The sequence below is a fragment of the Babesia bigemina genome (genome assembly GCF_000981445.1).
Source record: "Babesia bigemina genome assembly Bbig001, chromosome : I".
Lineage (NCBI taxonomy): Eukaryota > Apicomplexa > Aconoidasida > Piroplasmida > Babesiidae > Babesia > Babesia bigemina.
Window position 1 is genome coordinate 373,822 of NC_027216.1, and position 18,051 is coordinate 391,872.

Sequence of the window (18,051 nt, forward strand, 5' to 3'; positions counted from 1 at the left end):
GACCAGAGCATAAACAAATAAACCGACGCATTCATGTATTACATTACTTTCTAGTTGCTGCTTAGGTGATATGCGCTTGTTATTACTGGATGTAAGCGTGTACAGCAAGGGTGAAGTGCACAAGGAGGGTAGGAAGCACTGCGTGAACGTAGTCCCCGTCTTTTCTTCAGCCAGGCTGTCGCATAGTTCGTGCCCACGCTGCCACCTTCACGTGGCGATTCCCGCGGGTACAAAGAGCTATTTACAAGCCTCCTTCACTCTCAGAATTATGGTCTTCAGGCGGAAGATCCTCTGTACCATCCTCACTGCCTGCACTGAACGTGTCGTTTGAACTCTGTTCCACGTCTTCACGCGCATTGTCGTTTTTGTCACGTTCTGAATGGTGCTTTTGGGGGGGGAGGTCCAAAATGAATCATCCGGTCTAGATTCTCCGCAATATGCTTGACAAAAGTGCTTATGTCTTCGGCATATTTGGCAGTGTCAATGATAACCTGTTCCATATTTCTACTACCGCAACTCTCAGAAGTGCTGCTAGAGTTGCGGTCATACTCACTACGAAAACGGAAACGTTTCTTTATAGGCTTCCGGAATTTACGCAAAGTTTTACGACATTTATCCTTATATCCTGCTTCTGAATCATCTTTGCCGGCGCCGCTACCCGCTGCTTCTGGCGAGATTGTGTCGCCTCTAACCGCTTCGTTTGACGCGAGTATGTCGCCTGTAGCAGCTTCTTGTGACGAGAATGGGCTGACTTCATACGCTGCTTGTGACGGGAATGCGCGGCCTGCAACAGCTTCTTGTGACGGAAATGCGCGGCCAGAAACAGGATTTTGTGACGGAAATGCGCGGCCTGCAACCGACTCTTGTGGAAAGAATGGGAAGGGTGCAACAGCCTCTTGTGACGGGAATGCGCGGCCTTGATACGCTGCTTGTGACGGGAATGCGCTGCCTTGATACGCTGCTTGTGGAATGAATTGGGGGGGTGCAACAGCCTCTTGTGACGGGAATGCGCGGCTTGCAACAGCTGCTTGTGACGGGAATGCGCTGCCTTGATACGCTGCTTGTGACGGGAATGCGCTGCCTTGATACGCTGCTTGTGGAATGAATTGGGGGGGTGCAACAGCCTCTTGTGACGGGAATGCGCTGCCTTGATACGCTGCTTGTGACGGGAATGCGCGGCTTGCAACAGCTGCTTGTGACGGGAATGCGCTGCCTTGATACGCTGCTTGTGACGGGAATGCGCGGCCTGCAACAGCTTCTTGGGATGGGAATGCGCGGCCTGCAACAGCTTCTTGGGACGGGAATGCTCGGCCTTGATACGCTGCTTGTGACGCGAGTATGTCTCTTCTAACCGCTTCTTGTGACGCGAGTATGTCTCTTATACCCGCTGCTTGTGGCGCGGGTATGCAGCTTGTTGCCGCTTCTTGTGACGCGAGTATCTCGCATGCACCAGCTGCTTGTGACGCGAGTATGTCTCTTCTAACCGCTTCTTGTGACGCGAGTATGTCTCTTATACCCGCTGCTAGTGACGCGAGTATGTCTCTTATAACCGCTTCTTGTGACGCGAGTATGCAGCTTCTACACGCTGCTTGTGGCGCGAGTGTGCCGCTTGTTGCCGCTGCTTGTGACGCGAGTATGCAGCTTCTACACGCTGCTTGTGGCGCGAGTGTGCCGCTTGTTGCCGCTGCTTGTGACGCGAGTATGTCTCTTCTAACCGCTGCTTGTGACGCGAGTATGTCTCTTCTAACCGCTGCTAGTGACGCGAGTATGTCTCTTATACCCGCTGCTAGTGACGCGAGTATGTCTCTTATACCCGCTTCTTGTGACGAGAGTGTGCCGCTTGCACCCGCTGCTTGTGGCGCGAGTGTGCCGCTTGTTGCCGCTGCTTGTGACGCGAGTATGTCTCTTCTAACCGCTTCTTGTGACGCGAGTATGTCTCTTATACCCGCTGCTAGTGACGCGAGTATGTCTCTTATACCCGCTTCTTGTGACGCGAGTATGCAGCTTCTACACGCTGCTTGTGGCGCGGGTATGCAGCTTGTTGCCGCTGCTTGTGACGCGAGTATGCAGCTTCTACACGCTGCTTGTGGCGCGAGTGTGCCGCTTGTTACCGCTGCTTGTGACGCGAGTATGCAGCTTCTACACGCTGCTTGTGGCGCGAGTGTGCCGCTTGTTGCCGCTGCTTGTGACGCGAGTATGTCTCTTCTAACCGCTGCTTGTGACGCGAGTATGTCTCTTATACCCGCTGCTAGTGACGCGAGTATGTCTCTTATACCCGCTTCTTGTGACGAGAGTGTGCCGCTTGCACCCGCTGCTTGTGGCGAGAGTGTGCCGCTTGCACCCGCTGCTTGTGGCGCGAGTGTGCCGCTTGTTGCCGCTGCTTGTGACGCGAGTATGTCTCTTCTAACCGCTTCTTGTGACGCGAGTATGTCTCTTATACCCGCTGCTAGTGACGCGAGTATGTCTCTTATACCCGCTTCTTGTGACGAGAGTGTGCCGCTTGCACCCGCTGCTAGTGACGCGAGTATGTCTCTTATACCCGCTGCTTGTGGCGCGAGTATGCCGCTTGCACCCGCTTCTTGTGACGCGAGTATGTCGCTTGTAACGGCTGCTTGTGAACCCATTTTGCCAACATTAGCGCCCTTATGTTCCATTTTTGTGCTATCCTTGTATGTCCCATAGATACCTTCATTTCCTTCCTCACCCTTACCGACAGAAACTGTCGTTGCCAGGTGGGTTGGCTTGTCTTCTCCAGTTGAATCCGCCATCTCGCACGCAATCGATTCAAACGTAGTGATGCGAAATAATTGGCCACGGATGTATAGCTAAATGGTTTTGTTCAAACGAAAGACAGACTGTCGTCGACGTGTGCTCTCGAAACGTGTTCCTGAAGCTCGCCGCCCTCAAAACACGTCGTATTCACCGCTGACAGATGTATCGTCTAGTTACTGCGCCAGCATGATAAGTATTAAAATAGACTCACCTGATTTTAAGCGAGAGGAACGCCAATGCTTCACGTAAGATTGTATTGTGTGCACGCTCGTTGCAACCTTCTAGGGGTTACGAATGAGTGGGTAGCTATGTTTGCGGGGCGCCCCTCAAGGGCTCTGCTGGGGTGCAGTCTGGGGTTACGACTTCGAGGCTTATCACGATGCTGACAATAAATGCCACCACCCTGAAGATTAACTCATACATAGGCAAATATTCACCGAGATTCGCCTATATAGGGTGAAAGCCACACGGTCTAGCCGCCACTCCCAGAGGTCGACCAACGTGCTCAGGCACCGCCGCAGCAGTTGCTCACCCAAATTGGGGGCGTCAGTGAAGTCCCATTCTAGGTACCACGTATTGCTCTTTGTCGTGTGTTAAGGGCATTGTAGAGGTTTCAAAATGCGAGCAGCGATGCAAACCTCTAAGTTGCATCTTCCTGATGCCTGCGGTAAACAATGCACAACTAAGGTGTGGTGACATGTAATTCCACAGCACAATCTTCACCGGGTCCACGGCCGTTCACACTAGTTACAAAAATCCACGACAACACAAGAATATGTCGTTAGACTGGCAATTACAATTACCACACTCTTCACAAAGCAATGCTCTCACTGAAGACACAACCCAGCAGATCGACCAACGTGACGTATGACGATTACAGTGGCTAATTGCCAAACAAGTTATCACACCATAGTCACCAATTACTTGGCGTAGTAATTCTCGATTTGGATGGTGGATAAGACGATGCCCTTGGTAGTGACGCACCGGCATTCAAGTGGCGGCGACTGGCGCAGGGTCTCCCCGGGTCCTATACGAGCACTGTCGAACTTCAGTGTGACAAAGTGATTAGTTCGAGATGGTACCAACGACTTGCTGATGTTGCTGAGGTTCTTCACTTCACCGTTCACCGAGACTTGGTAGAAGCAGTTGGGTGGGTCCAGGACGTACGGTGCTGGGCAGTAGAATGCTGCCTCGCCCGCAGCCTGAATGTCTATTTTGCAACCAGATTTACGTTGTCTATAAGAGTCGTAGAGTTTGGGTGTCTCGGGCTTGAACAGCTCATCCAATTCGTAGGTAACTCCGCAGCCTTGAATGTACGGGTCAGTGGTCTCGACGTTGACTTTAACAATATTCCAGGTGTATTTTCCTGCCACATCTGTGATATTAGAAGTAGACTGCACAGATGCGTCTGAATGTAACGCATAATCGGAGACGGCCGATGAATCCGATAGTTGGGGCGCCTTGCCGCAGACAAATCTCATCGGCACGTTTTTTTTGTGAACTGGGTCCTTGGAAATCAAGATGGCGTTTCTACGTAATTCTAATATCAAAGCTTGATGGGCTGATGAGTGGTCATCGTTGAACAAAACAGAAAACCCGCCATGTGAACCAGCTATGACATCATTGTGCGATCTCGTAATAAGCTCAAGCCCGCGGAATGTCACGATGGCATTATAATGGTATTTTCCATGCAATTTAGGAAGCCACGCAGTTGGACTTATTGTATCATTTGAAACGTTTTGCAGCGCGGTATCAAGAGCACAACGCAATAACAATTTTGTGCCCACATGTAGTTTAATGGTCTTTTTCGATACGTGCTGCAACGTGATAAACATTCCTGATCTGTGCCCTTCAAGTATTAATCCGATATTCAATCGCAGAGATACATAGGGGAGGATCTTTTGCAACCCATTTATACGGCGAACTGTAAACGTACGACTTTCCTCGCAGCTCGACTCCACAGTAAGTCTGGAGGTCTCGTATCCATGTTCATTGACACATACACAAGCATAACTGACAGGAATATTCTGTATATCCATGTTTAGCACTTGGAATCCTGTAATGGGTTGGGGAGTAATACTTCGCACAGTTTCAGGAAATGACATGATCCGATTGGAGTGGAGGTCGTATCCTGTATATTGACAGTTGCCCGGTAACAACCTCTCTTCCGGCCTGCAGTAAATTCCAGCCTGATGTATATGTGCTTTGTTATGGAGGAGGCATTCGTAAGTGTCACCTATGCCATTCCCCATCCTTTTCGTTGAACAATGCTGGCGACTGATATCTTCGTTGAATAGCTTCGTTTGTCGAGAGTCGCAACCAAAGATTTCGTGTTCATGAGTCAACGCGAATGACACATTTACGGTGGCCTGTATCTTCTTTGCAAGATTCTCGTTTTTAGATTTCAACGTCCAGTGGTATAAGAATGAGTTGAATCCGCTTCGTAATGTGAGAGGTTTGTCAACGTGGTACTTTAGCGTCACTTCTCCCCGGTGCATCTGGGACACATCCAACTCGATGGCATCGCCAACAAGGACCTCTTGATATGATACTTCGTCATAAACATTAACCCCTCTATACGTGTTTATTTGCCTCACCGTTTTCAAGTCCTTCGGCAAGAATTCAGTTTCATATTCATTGATAGACGTCTGTCGCGAAGATGTACGAAGCATGGAATTATCGTAATCCGCGGCGCCATCCACTGTTGGAAATCTTATGGTCAAGGTGCTCCCCGGATGAAGTACCACCGAGCACCACGGACCTCTGATAGGCTGCGAACGGTTTCGAACGATCATTCTGGAAATGTCACAGACATGTTCGCTATTCTGGCGGATCTGTATCTTGGCCTTTATGTCACCTGTTTCGGGATCGACACACCTGCATTCTCCCCTGAATGGCGTTAGTGCCACGTCAGAGAAGTATTTCGCTACCACCCAAGGTCTATAATATCCAAAATCCCAATAAGGACGTGGCCGAGGAGCAGTTACAACTTTGCCTTTGTCGTCAATCAGGGACTTCATGCAATCCTCGGGTTCAATTCTGCCTTCGCAAACAAAACCAATGGGTGATTTCGACATAGCTTCGGCAACGCATGAACGCATTCCAGTTTCGGAATCCACAGTAACTTCATTATCCGGAGCGAATAGTCTCGAGGGGCGGCTACCGCAGCCCTGAAGTGGTAGATGCCCGCGACCTCTGTAGAGAACGAATATACCCAAACCCTTCCCAATCTTGGCTATTTCTTGCGTCAAAGGAGTGGATGATGCCCAAGGAAGCTTTAGAGAACGGGCGCCATTGAGGCTTTCAAGGTGGCGCTGCAATTCATCGCTCAGCACCAAATCTCGCGGTCCACAAATGAAGGTAGAGCTGTGCTCGGTGATGGCAACCAGTTCATCATTTGGTTTGTTGAAACGCATAATCGTGAGTGATCGTGTGGATTCCAACCATACGAAATTATGCCCTGATTCAGATCGCACCACATCCGAAAAAGGCATGGAAGTGAACGTGCCTTCCCCACCCACGTACGTGTTGACATGTGCGTTATCTTCAGAAGTTGGCTGGGGATGCACCACATATTCGACGCCGTTGACCAGGCGTGGGCATACCACAGTTGCGGTCTTGTGCTTGTCAAGGTCCATATGGCACATAACTAGAGCATTGTTGCTAACGTTTCCATATGCGCTTCCAAAGTCACAAATAAGGGCGTTGGTACTTGTAACATAATGGAGTAATATTGCGCAAAATGTCAATATGTATTGCCTGGTGTTGAATACCTCCATGTTTTTCGATTCCTCATAACATGGATTTCAACTGCGCCAACTGCAAAATGCTTCGGAAGAACGAACCTCACGTATATAGAAAGTAAAATGAACACAATTATGAATACTTTTCTTTGCAACGAAGGAAATATGACACCCCATAGCCGTCAACACAAAGATATATAGGAATTTTCACCGAAAATTTCGAAGAGAAAAACAAAAATTGAAGTATATATATATATATATATATATATATATATGATAGCACCGCTTACACTTTAATCTTTGTAAAATTATTCATGTATGCCATAACAAAATGTATCGACATTGAGGCGCAGGCAGCATGTGTCTAGGCGCTTCATCGTACCATACCACTGAACACGAGGGCCACAGATCATAGATACCAACCTGCGAAAATATTATAATAATTGTGAGATACGAATCATCGACCAACAGATAGTGATGGGAAACTGTCCAAAGATGGGATATCACGGCGTCACCTCATTTTGTGAGGGGCATGAGTTCAACAAACGATCAGGTCACTTTACAGCACCCTTCCAACCAAGCTGGATGGACGCAGCCACGTATGAAACCAGCGTAGCACGGTAGCACCACGAGGTGGAACAGGCACCGTGCAGGTATTGAGCCGAGTTAGCGGCCGCGGCTGACAGGGGCAAACGCTTCCAGATGCGTTGCCATACAACTTGAAACAAAGACCATCATAGCATCATTACAACATATTATAATAAAGTCAAGCATCGCTGTCTGTTTAAAGTTTGGGCACGCCGTACTGAACACTGGTCAGCACAAAACTGGCTAACACGTCCGCAGCCGCTAAGCGGGACCCTATGGCGGTGAACAACAGAAAATAACTATTGTAAACTGTGGCGTCAACCGAATCAGTGTGGTTTAACGTTGTGTATTCAGCGTGCCTATACAACAATTGTACATAGGGGGTAGGGTTCAGCCGTTATATAATGTTTCGTCACTGCTCAGTTGAAACACGGACAAATATCATCACATACCCTCCCAGCAGTTATTTAACGCTTGTATACATATGCATAATTGCCTTATAATTAAGGTCGGTTGTGTTAGTACGCTTATTCCTGACCTTGGACGCACATGAGCATCTGTTATAGCATGATGGAACAACTGGTGATTTCCTACCTTCTGCCTGACCCTCTCTCTGCGCTGTTCCTTGGTGATCTTCTTGTTGCGAACGTATGTCTTTCCTTCGGCGGTGATGACAGTGTGTCCCTTGATCGTCCTGGACGGCGCCGGCTTCTTCTCCTTCTGGATGATTGGGTTTTGGCGAATTGCGGCGTGTGCGCGGACATACATGTCCTCGAGGTTGTCCTCGTTGATTCCCTCTCTGAGGAAAGCGGCGAAGTGCTTCTGGTACTTCTCAGGGTCCTCCTCCTTCATTTCGCGCATGTAGTTCGCCACATGTACACCCATAATGCGGTCGCGGTGCGCCTCTGCATCGTAGTTCGACTGCTTGTCGTCTCCTACAGTGTAACCCGGGAACCTCTTTTCGCTGTGGGGGATGTGGAGTCCACCGTCGCACGCTCCCTTAAGGGCGCCGAAAGCCTTGTTTCCGGTGGTGACAATCTTGATGCCGACATCGAGCAAGGCCTTGAACGGCCTCGTTTCGTGGTCTTCCTCCTCGATGTGGAAGGATTCACCATCAGCCTCCTCCTTTCCGATGAATTGGGTGTCAAGTTTGAGCTGCGCGAGGAGCCTGCGAGCCAGCAGGAGCCCGGTGCAGTATGCGGCCGCGTAGTTAGTCAACCCGACTTTGACACCGTAGTGCTTGAGCTCGGACGAGTCAGCCGAGGCGTGCACCTTGTCACCGACGATGGTCGCGGAGATGATTTGGCATATGATGCGCTTGTTGGTGAAACGCACAACAAAACGGTACTTGGGCGATGCGTACTTGTTCTTGTCCTGCAGGACCATACGCCTGCGGCAGTAGTAGTCCGTCTTCCCCTCTGCGTGGCATGAGTGGTGTTACGAAATAATTTCACAGAGCGCTGACGTCTGGCAACACGGTTGCTCGCTCCGAGCAAATATGCTTCCCTACGGCACTGAGCGGGCACACCCCCTTGGTTAAACGTAAGTTGGATGTCATATGCGGAGGCCACGCCAGGCACGGAAGCGATTGTCACGGACGACAGGTCGAGTTACGTCTAGGCGCACCTCGGTTATAGTACGTCTGTCATTGTACGCCCGTCGCAATAACCCCGTGCCATTCCGGGGCATCTGCGTGGGCAGTATTAGGTGTCAACTCACCTCTTCGCCTGCGGTACTTGACCTGGTACCTCTTGAAGTAGGCCTTGCTCTTGAGCACGCGGATGAACGCCATGATTGCTGCGGAAGGATTAGATATACGACTTTAAGTGTATATTGGGTGGGGTTTGTACTAATATACGGTGGCTTTGTACGGCCGGTTTCCGGCGTGGGCGATGCCGCCTGTGGGTTTCCCGCCGCGGTGGGCTGCGGACGTACCTTGGTAGCAGATATGTTCCCCGATTACAGTTCCTTTGCGTTCGTCAATTCGGTGCGCTAGGAATTGGGTGTGAATTCGCTTAGTAGCCCGTCCGCGGATGCTTTGACAGATGATTGTTAAAATGGGGGGCGGGTCCAAGCCTCCGAACCCCGACGGCGTAGACCAGGATTAATGCGGGCTAGAGGCAGAGACATTTTGCTGATGTATTATTCTACGGCGTCACGTGTGTATAGAAGTTTGAGTACACCGATGTCGAATAGACTTGCCTTCGGCGCTGATTCTTGGCCACAAGAATACCGCCAGCAGCAAGACCGCCATGCCACTAATACGCGGCGGAGGAGCTCTTTTTGATCCTGAGATGCAGGTTCATCTGTATGTGTGCTATTTAGCTTCAGTTTAAAGCAGCTGTGATTAAGACGTGGCTCCTCGGTTCTAAAGCACGTGTTACTGGTGGGTTCACCGGAATAGTCATCGGCGCCCGTAACACACAATATCTAGTTACAGCTGTGAAAAGCACGGAATAACAATACGATACCATTTGCGCGCTTTGGGCTCTGGCCGCCCATGGGTGCGGAATCCAGCAGACACCCCGCACGCTTTTACCGGAAGGCTGCCCGTTAATCCCGCACTTCCTTAGAGGCACACTGGGTGCCTAGTTCAAATGTGTCGGTTTCCGACCGTCCTATTTAGCTGGCCTTCCACCGGACTCCGCCGGCTGATCCCCATAACTGGGGCCACGGCGACTCGCGTTTGTGCGATCTCGACGTGCTCTCGATTCATAGAATAAAAGGAACCACAACATCTTTTTTCTGAGTGACCGTGTAGGTCCGGTGAAACCTTCAGGATGGTGAGTTGCCTTTACGGCCGTTTGTTGCGGGCTCGTCGCCGTCTGTGTTAGGGGGTGTATCGGAATATATTGCCACGCCTTTTAGCGCGGGCGCCGTGTTGGCTTCGTGCCAGTAAACCCATGTATTTTACCCTGTTTAATGGGCTTTGATAATTGTTGGTGTTCATTTTCGTGGTTGTCTGTTTTCCTTTGCGCTGTTGTGGGTGTGACTCATGGTTTTGCAGTTTAAGGCTTCTAACTCCAAAAAGGGCAGCGAGGAAGGTGCGGCTTCCGCCATGAACTCGTCTGCTGGCAAACGCACATCGGCCACGAAGGATTCGAAGGTTGCGCCTCTGCCCAAGGTGTTGAAGCAGGTCAAGCCCACGAAGCCTCGCGACCACCTGTTTTCCCCTGCCCCCAAGAGCTTCCACATTGGCGGTGCCATTCGCCCCCGTGTGAATCTTTCACGTTACGTGAAATGGCCGAAGTACGTGCGCATCCAGCGTCAGCGCCGCGTGCTTCTGCAGCGCCTTAAGATACCTCCGGCCATTAATCAGTTCAGCTACACGATTGACAAGAGCCAGGCTCACCAATTACTGAAGCTGCTGAACAAGTACAAGCCCGAGACCCGCAAGGAGAAGGCCGCCCGTCTGTTGGCCGACGCCAACGCCATTGCTCAGGGCCAGGAGGCCGTCTCTAAGAAGCCGTACATGTTGAAGAGCGGTTTGAGCCATGTGACAAACTTGGTCGAATACAAGAAGGCCAAGTTGGTGGTTATCGCGCACGACGTTGACCCCCTTGAGTTGGTGCTGTGGCTGCCGACTCTTTGCCGCAAGAAGGAGGTTCCTTACTGCATCATCAAGGGCAAGAGTAGGCTCGGAAAGCTTGTACACAAGAGGACTGCCGCTGTGGTTGCGATTGACAACATTCGCAAGGAGGACCAGGCGGAGTTTGAGGCCATGGTGAAGACGTTCACGGCGATGTTCAATGACAACGTTGAGTTGCGTCGCCGTTGGGGTGGCCACGTAATGGGTGTCAAATCGCAGCACAGGCAGGTGAAGAAGGAGGCGCTGCTTGCGATGGAGAACGCGAAGAAGTTGGGCCTCGCCTTCGGATAAACGCCTTCTGGTGCGTCCTGTCCCGTGGTGCGCGTGACATTATAACTCATTGACCAACGGTAATTTTGCGAGGGTTATTCGTGCCGATTTGTGGAATAATGATGATAAACCACAGACCTGTGCCGATGCAGCGCACGTGCGGACTGTTATGATCTGATACTTGTTTCAGCTGTTATCTGCCATGGAGGAGGCGCCGAAACCGCTGGCCCTTCCTCCGCCAAGTGCAGCTAATAATGACGTCACATAGGAACCGCGCCGCCAGTGCGTCGTTGGGCCGACAAGATGACAACAGTTTTCATCATTCGTTACACTATGATTACACCTGCCTAGGAAGTGCCGTCAGAATGTGCCTGATCCGCACTGTTCATGTTGTGAAGTGGGCATATGAGTACCAAAACGCAAATGATGAAAACCAGTATCACAATCCATCTTTCGGGTCTGAATGGTGATGATACTTCTACTCTGACGACTTTGCATGAAAAAGCAGGTGCCTCGTTCCAATAATGAGTGCGCCCCGTTGTACATGCGCATACGAACTGAGGGTCAAGTTAGGTTCTTTCTTTCCGTGGAAGTTACCTCGTTCCCCCCTCGCACATGCTACTTCAAACGCAAAATTTCCAGCGTTGCTTCGCCGACTATTTTTGTTCCACGACTCGTGGCCCGCGTATGCGGCCGCGAGGCCTATCATGATGATTTACTACCTGGTCCGTGTTTCTGATTTTGATGAAACCCCTCAGGCAATCTGATACTATTGGTAAGTAAGACGCGATGTAACGGTGATTGACTAATGATGATTAAAAAACTTTCGTTCTTCCGAGTTATTATGCGGAATGAAAAGAGACCTGAACTGATGCGCATCACCGTTCACATCTCATAACGAACAGCAGGGTGTCAACCAGCAGAGCCGCTGACGCCATGAATGCTGCAATAACAGCTCTCTGAAGGCACATCAAGGCGTATCTAAGCAAGAATTTACCTTCACGACGTCCTTGACGCCGATAACGCCCGCTACGGAGTAGGCGCCGACGAAAACGAGGAAAACGCCCACAATCGCATTTATTCCCCCGCTGCGCCGATGTTACTGCGATTTCGAAGCACACTCACATGATTGGTGGCCTGTACGGCCTTGAAGTCTTGTCGTCTCTTTTTAGCTTCTTGCTGACGTCTGCAACCAAGCGCTGGTAGCGTCTCTCCTCGGCCTCTCGGAGTGCCGATTTCAAATCCGTGGCATCAACGAGCTTCAGGGCCTTGCGATCTGCATCGATTATTTAGACATCTGGCTGAATTTCGTACTCTTTATAGTCGTGTTCATCATTATTTGATAGAGCTCGAAGCGCCTGGGTTGTATGGCGGCATTCGTGTTGTCGTCGAACGAATCGCACAGCTCGTGATGGGAGACTACCTGCGGGTTTGTGTTTATCCCGGCAGCTAACCAACCAGGCGGATGAACGCGTCCAGATTTATCGACTTGCCCTTCTCCATTTCTCGTGCGGCGTCGATCATCTCGTCGTTTGGGACATCATCCTCGTGACTGGCTACTGGATTAAGCTCCGACAGTCTGCGGTACGGAGCTTCGGCGGCCCTGCTGCGCAGTATCTTCGCCGCCCGCGCCGTTTCCAGCAGGTAGCGGGTGCGCACTCGGACGAATTCGCCGAGGAATTCGTCCACCTCCGGCGTGCGCTCGAAGTAGGCAGCCGAATTCCCCGAACGACCCATAGGGCGTGCTGGCGTTTTTCAGTAGTCTAGTGCTTCGAATTGACGTTGTGGGCAGAAGTTTAGCCCCTTTGGCAGCGATTCCGCGGCTCAACGGTTCATATTTATCTGCTACGGCGTATTACGTGTTCATCCTTCCGCGCGGATTCCAACTGTAAATTGGAGCGGTGTTGACATCCACGTACTAAATTGGCAACGCTCAGTGCAATATTTTCTGGCGCGCGGATGTACTTGCATGGATTATTGTGAATTACGGCTGGGTGTGTACCCTCCGCTAAAGCGCCACGCTATCGCCAGCAGGGCTCCGCAGCTGGCGGCAGTCCGATTGATTCGGATGCGTACAGATGTGTGTGTCGTGACTGGTCGTTGTAGATGGTGCTCGAGCCCACGGGGTGGTACTCGTACGACGAGTTCGCCTATGTGTTCTCCCGGCTACGCCACCCGGAGGAATACGCCTCTATCGCAACGAAGATCGCAGTGTGGAAGTCTCGCGCAAAGGTGCCTGCAGCGGTGACGGCGACGGAGTCGCTAATCAGCGCCGTGGTCGCGGATCACCAGTGTTCATTGTCGGAGTCCGGCCTGCGCAGCCTGTATGCGATGGCCGTCATACGGTACGTATGCACGCAGAAGTGATTTTATGCACATGTAGCGCTGTGAACCTGTTGCTAGACCACGAGCAGGATCGCGAGTACGCCCGCAGCTTGCGAGTACTCGCAAAGGAATGCGAACTGCCCGAGTACATCATCACGGTGCGCAACGAATGCTCGCATCGGGAGATCCCCGACCTGAACACGCTGCGGCTCGCGGCATTCGATGCCATAAACTACGTGTACAATAAGTACTGGTAGGTGTCACTTTGGCGCATGCGGAATCGCGTCGGTATAACTGTCTCCCAGGTCGGCGCAGCACAAGAGCATCGTGTTCAAGCTGAGCAACCCGGAATACGACGCGCTGTGCATGTCGTCACTGCTAATTGGCTGCTACAGCTCGGCGCTAACCAAGCTACCTTTGGACGCCGCCGATCCTTGCGTATTGTGGGCAGGTTATCGTGGCGGTGGATCTGAGGCTCGTCTGGCGTTGTGCAGGCGGGACCATGTGTTCGATTCGGCCGTCATCACAGCACGACGCCTGGTCACAATAGCTACCAGGCGGTCATATCTGTCCATGTGGCGCCGCATCCACTGGAAATACAAAGTACGTGCAGGTCTTTTTTACTTGTAGCTGTGTACAGGCTGTAGACCACGCGCATTCCTGGGAAGCCAGATCGCTGTATCAGAGCGTCATTGTAAAAACCGCTGGTACAGCTCGGCGTCTGGCTGACGGTTGCGCCCACCAGACTTTCTTTGTCTCAGCGTTTGTGGAGTTTGTGTTCGCCCACTTCGAGCCGGACGCAAACAGCGTCTTTATAGTGTTCATGCTGGAATTCCTGGACCATCTGCCTTTCAACTTCGCTATAGAGTGAGTCAGGGAGTTTGCGTGCTTTAACGGCTGTCCAGGCTAGCGGCAGCAGCTCTGTGCATAGTGTTCGACCTCCCCGACGGCCTGACTGACGAGCAAAACCGTAAGCAACGGCCAATGTATTTCGATCGCATCGCTCAATACTCGAAGTTTTTATCCTCAACCGCTGCCACAAGCGTTCGGAGCGTGCAGTCTGGAGCGAGCCGAGCCCTAGAGCAGGAAAGCGCAGAGCCTGGCTCAGCTCGCCGCCGAGTTAACGCGTGGCTGATTTCGATGCTCTCGTGGGCCAATATGTTTGAGCACAAGCGCTACTGCCACCGGCTGCCGATGTGCATTCGCACCCTCGCCTGCGGCGTGACTGCCGACGCGCAGCGACTTTGGGTGGCCTGTGGTAACGGACTTGCCCGGTTTGCAGCAGCTACACACGCACTGTTGCCAAACGTCGCAGTGCAGCTGTCGTATCGCGGGACGTTGCTTCCAGCTGGGCTGCGGTGGAACCCGCAACCCTGGGAGTCTGACCGCCTATCCCACGCTCTGGGTATGCTCGCCTGGATATCCGGATTCCTCGAAAACGGTCTGATTAAAAAATACGTGTTCTCCAGCCTGAGCACGTCGGAAGTCCAGAAAAGGCTAAAATCGCTAAAGGGGGAAAGGAAAGTGCACGTGACAACTGTGGACAGAATGTTGCTACCTGGCACTCTCTGGGACCCCGTTCGTTGGCGCATCCAACACACCGTGAGACGTTTGGGGGAGTCCCATGCATGCCACTCGCGCGTACTCTCCGCCCTGGATGAGGCGTCCGAGCGCTGCCCCGTCCTCCTGCCTAGCAAAATCAGCCGCCGGTTCCAGCGGTCCGCGCGGCGCTCCACCAAACCGTCGGCGGGAAACCACCACGGCATACGCGCCCTGATGCAAATATACGGGCAGTTGGCGGCACCCATCAAGTCACTTGCCCATAGAGAACGCTACTCTTAGCTAAAGTACGTCCATACGCGGGCCTGTAACATGCATAAGAATGTGCCCGGCGATCACTACCACCACTGTCCCACCGTATATAGTGATGCCAATGACCATACAGCCTGACTTGTGCCTTTCGTGAATGCTGTGTAAGGGACCCCCGACCTCAGCGCCGCGTCAACTCCTCCAGTGTGCTGACCGTTGTCCCCAATATGATGCATCTGTATAACAATGTATGCGGACGGCTGTTAAGCCATGTAAGAGATCTATGACACGTCCGCCAGAAGTGATCAGGCTACTGGATGGAATCTTGCGACGCCGCGCTAACCGCGGCGTGGATTCCACGGTGATTTATGCTCATTCGTAGTGTTTAGATGTGATAAATGCCAATTTTCAGCGAAATATGCGACCTGGCTGCGTCAACTGCTCTGTGTGGCCCGTGACGCGTTTATGTCCGGCCACGACGTCGATGACTGGTTGGCGTGCATGTCTGGGCTGATAGATCTGTTGTCTGTCTTGCGGCCGCAGTGACTTGCATATATGTCTGACGGATTAATAAAACGGGGGATCGCACTTGGTGACAAATCTAACACATTTGCGAAGGCCTGGCGGACTTGGAGTCTGCCGCCCACACTAGGGTGAAGTCTGGCGCGAAAGATGGAATCTTGGTCATCCTTCTCCGACTATTGTGCGTGTAGACCAACGATTCAGAGGTTTTTAATCACAGTGTTACCCCTGGCGGCAAGCAAACTGCAAGGCGCTGCCATCGAATAGATTGCGTTTTAGTGGCACATCCGCGAGTCTTCGACCATCACTGCAAGTCACAAGATGGACGGCGGCGTTCCTACGGACCCGACCCCTTACAACGACTACTACGATGACGACCTGACTCCGCTCGGGCTTCCCGTTACACTGAACGATTTGCTGGATGAGCTGTCGCCCCCGCCCTCTGCACATTCGAAGCCGCCCTCTAGCAAGAATGACGAACACTACTCATCGCTGCGTCATTACGTCGAGGGCCTGAGCTCGGAGGAGGTGGATGAAACTATAAATGATGTCCTGAAAAACTTAAGTTTGCGCGCGGGCACCTCGCCGTTGCCTCCACCGGGGAACCTAGTTGGCCCTTTGCAGGATGACGCCACCCCTACGTTAGATTTCAGCAATTCCGACTGGACATCTCAGACCGGCCGTTTCAGTTTCGGCGAGAACCATACCGCCCTTCGCCATCCCACGTTCAATCCGCTGGAGCAGGCGTATGACAGCCGCGATACTTTCGAGTCGCTGTCGACTCACTGGACGTCGTACTACGATGATGCGAACCGTTCAGAGTGCGACTTTTCGTCGGGGAACGCTGCATATGCGGCTACTGAAGTGGGAATCAGTGATATGGCGCCCCCTGGCCTATCTGCCAGCAGCTCGACGCTGTACTCCTGGCCGGACGCGCGCAGCAACAGCTGCAAGGCACTTACCGAGTCCCTCCGTAATATACAGTTCCAGGTAGCGAAGGTGGAGCAGGCTCTCACGTGTGCGATGAACGAGACATCCCCTGCGGCATCGAGACAACCCCCTCCACCCGCCAAGCCACCCATGTTTTATAAGCGAGCGAACGATGAAAACTCAATGATTTCAACTCAAAATGCGGCCCTGATGATGGGAGTGAAGCTGAACGCTCCCAACGAGTTCTGGAGGACGTCGATTTGTAAATACTGGCAACGTGGGGTTTGCGAGAACACGAACTGCAACTTTGCGCACGGCAAGAAGGAACTGAAGGCAACTATTGGCGTCTGGAAGACGACTCCCTGCCATCACTGGAAGAATGGGACTTGCCGCGTAGGCAGGTTCTGTCGGCACGCGCACGGTGAGGCAGAGCTCCAGCCGATGAACATGCCGGTACACCTGTTGAGGAACAGGGTTATGAACGCGCTGAGGGCAAGTGACCGCTTCCAGCGGAAAAGGAACCCCACCACAAACTAGTGTACAGGTGGATCAGTTGGTTCTATTCGTAGCGCGGCTCCTCGAGGTTCGCGATCTGGTCGGCGTCCTGCTGATGGCGAGGTATCAGGACCTATCGCCCATCACACGCTATTGGGCATGAGTTTCGCTGCCATTTTCGTTGTATATGTTATTTGAGGTTTGATTTATGGGTTTATGGCTCAATATTTCAGAGCTGAGTGCAATATTGGATTTGAAAGGTTTTGCCGCTGTTAGTCTTCAAACTTGGAACAGCAGGCGTTTTGATTGTGCATTTTTATCAGTTGGTTGTACCACCTGTGTTCACATGTGGGTGGATGAAGTTTTGGGTCCACTGCTGTTTTGAGACTTATGGATTTTCATTTTGGGTAATCTTGAGGCAGCATCATGGTTTACACTCGTATCTTTCTCTGTGCGTCTCGTTGATGCGGATTTGTTGAGCCGCCTGTTGAGCTTGTCCCAAGGAGGGGAGTTGCAACGGGCGCTGTGTTTCGGAATTGGAAATCAAGCGGCCGGTTCAAATTCAGGACCGGCGGCCCTCACTGTCATCCGTGGATGGTTTTATCTGAAAATCAGAATGGTTGGACGAGCTCGTGTCTTGCTCACTTCTCTTGCTCTGCGCATTATTTCAGGTGTCACGATGCTATTTTGCGCGTTGGCCTGTGCACACTGTGTGGAGTCTCGAAAATTACGAGTTCTATGGTCGTCATTGTAAAGAATTGGATTTCATTGTCTGCGCCGTGCTGTTGGGCGATGATGACCGTCGCACCCACAACGGGTTACGTTTTTGTGGTAATGTTCTATAAACGTATTAGGAAGTCAGTTTAACGCAGGTTTCTGTGTTGGCTGCCAAAGTGCGGTTTCTTGGCTTCGTCGGCGCTTTGCGCAAGCCGCCGAAGGTAATCAGTTTGGGCAGTGCCCATTTGGTGTGCATTATTAAATACAAATAGCAGTCTTTGTGAGTAAGCC

General features: G+C 51.8%; 9 protein-coding genes across 9 annotated transcripts; 5 read left to right on the plus strand and 4 right to left on the minus strand.

The window, feature by feature from the left end:
* Positions 1 to 70: 70 nt before the first annotated feature.
* Positions 71 to 331, plus strand: BBBOND_0101570 (hypothetical protein; the record flags this gene model as incomplete). The annotated part of the gene is made up of 1 exon (XM_012910560.1): positions 71 to 331. The coding sequence occupies one exon, from the start codon at positions 71 to 73 to the stop codon at positions 329 to 331; it is 261 nt and encodes an 86-aa protein (XP_012766014.1).
* A 37-nt stretch (positions 332 to 368) lies between these two features.
* BBBOND_0101580 (hypothetical protein) lies at positions 369 to 2,768 on the minus strand (the record flags this gene model as incomplete). The annotated part of the gene is made up of 3 exons (XM_012910561.1): positions 369 to 784; positions 862 to 1,321; positions 1,353 to 2,768. 3 exons carry the CDS (start codon positions 2,766 to 2,768, stop codon positions 369 to 371), a joined length of 2,292 nt encoding a protein of 763 aa, XP_012766015.1.
* A 924-nt stretch (positions 2,769 to 3,692) lies between these two features.
* Positions 3,693 to 6,551, minus strand: BBBOND_0101590 (hypothetical protein; the record flags this gene model as incomplete). Its single annotated transcript, XM_012910562.1, has 1 exon — positions 3,693 to 6,551. One exon carries the CDS (start codon positions 6,549 to 6,551, stop codon positions 3,693 to 3,695), a length of 2,859 nt encoding a protein of 952 aa, XP_012766016.1.
* Positions 6,552 to 7,630: 1,079 nt separating this feature from the next.
* On the minus strand, positions 7,631 to 8,895 carry BBBOND_0101600 (ribosomal L18p/L5e family protein, putative; the record flags this gene model as incomplete). The annotated part of the gene is made up of 3 exons (XM_012910563.1): positions 7,631 to 7,660; positions 7,698 to 8,521; positions 8,823 to 8,895. 3 exons carry the CDS (start codon positions 8,893 to 8,895, stop codon positions 7,631 to 7,633), a joined length of 927 nt encoding a protein of 308 aa, XP_012766017.1.
* Positions 8,896 to 10,098: 1,203 nt separating this feature from the next.
* Positions 10,099 to 10,983, plus strand: BBBOND_0101610 (ribosomal protein L7Ae family protein, putative; the record flags this gene model as incomplete). Its single annotated transcript, XM_012910564.1, has 1 exon — positions 10,099 to 10,983. The coding sequence occupies one exon, from the start codon at positions 10,099 to 10,101 to the stop codon at positions 10,981 to 10,983; it is 885 nt and encodes a 294-aa protein (XP_012766018.1).
* A 233-nt stretch (positions 10,984 to 11,216) lies between these two features.
* Positions 11,217 to 11,432, plus strand: BBBOND_0101620 (hypothetical protein; the record flags this gene model as incomplete). Its single annotated transcript, XM_012910565.1, has 1 exon — positions 11,217 to 11,432. One exon carries the CDS (start codon positions 11,217 to 11,219, stop codon positions 11,430 to 11,432), a length of 216 nt encoding a protein of 71 aa, XP_012766019.1.
* A 408-nt stretch (positions 11,433 to 11,840) lies between these two features.
* Positions 11,841 to 12,699, minus strand: BBBOND_0101630 (hypothetical protein, conserved; the record flags this gene model as incomplete). Its single annotated transcript, XM_012910566.1, has 5 exons — positions 11,841 to 11,921; positions 11,960 to 12,050; positions 12,088 to 12,238; positions 12,277 to 12,385; positions 12,421 to 12,699. 5 exons carry the CDS (start codon positions 12,697 to 12,699, stop codon positions 11,841 to 11,843), a joined length of 711 nt encoding a protein of 236 aa, XP_012766020.1.
* A 369-nt stretch (positions 12,700 to 13,068) lies between these two features.
* BBBOND_0101640 (Las1-like family protein, putative) lies at positions 13,069 to 15,129 on the plus strand (the record flags this gene model as incomplete). The annotated part of the gene is made up of 5 exons (XM_012910567.1): positions 13,069 to 13,307; positions 13,346 to 13,540; positions 13,593 to 13,890; positions 13,928 to 14,154; positions 14,193 to 15,129. 5 exons carry the CDS (start codon positions 13,069 to 13,071, stop codon positions 15,127 to 15,129), a joined length of 1,896 nt encoding a protein of 631 aa, XP_012766021.1.
* Positions 15,130 to 15,939: 810 nt separating this feature from the next.
* Positions 15,940 to 17,085, plus strand: BBBOND_0101650 (Zinc finger C-x8-C-x5-C-x3-H type domain containing protein, putative; the record flags this gene model as incomplete). Its single annotated transcript, XM_012910568.1, has 1 exon — positions 15,940 to 17,085. The coding sequence occupies one exon, from the start codon at positions 15,940 to 15,942 to the stop codon at positions 17,083 to 17,085; it is 1,146 nt and encodes a 381-aa protein (XP_012766022.1).
* Between the last annotated feature and the right edge of the window lie 966 nt (positions 17,086 to 18,051).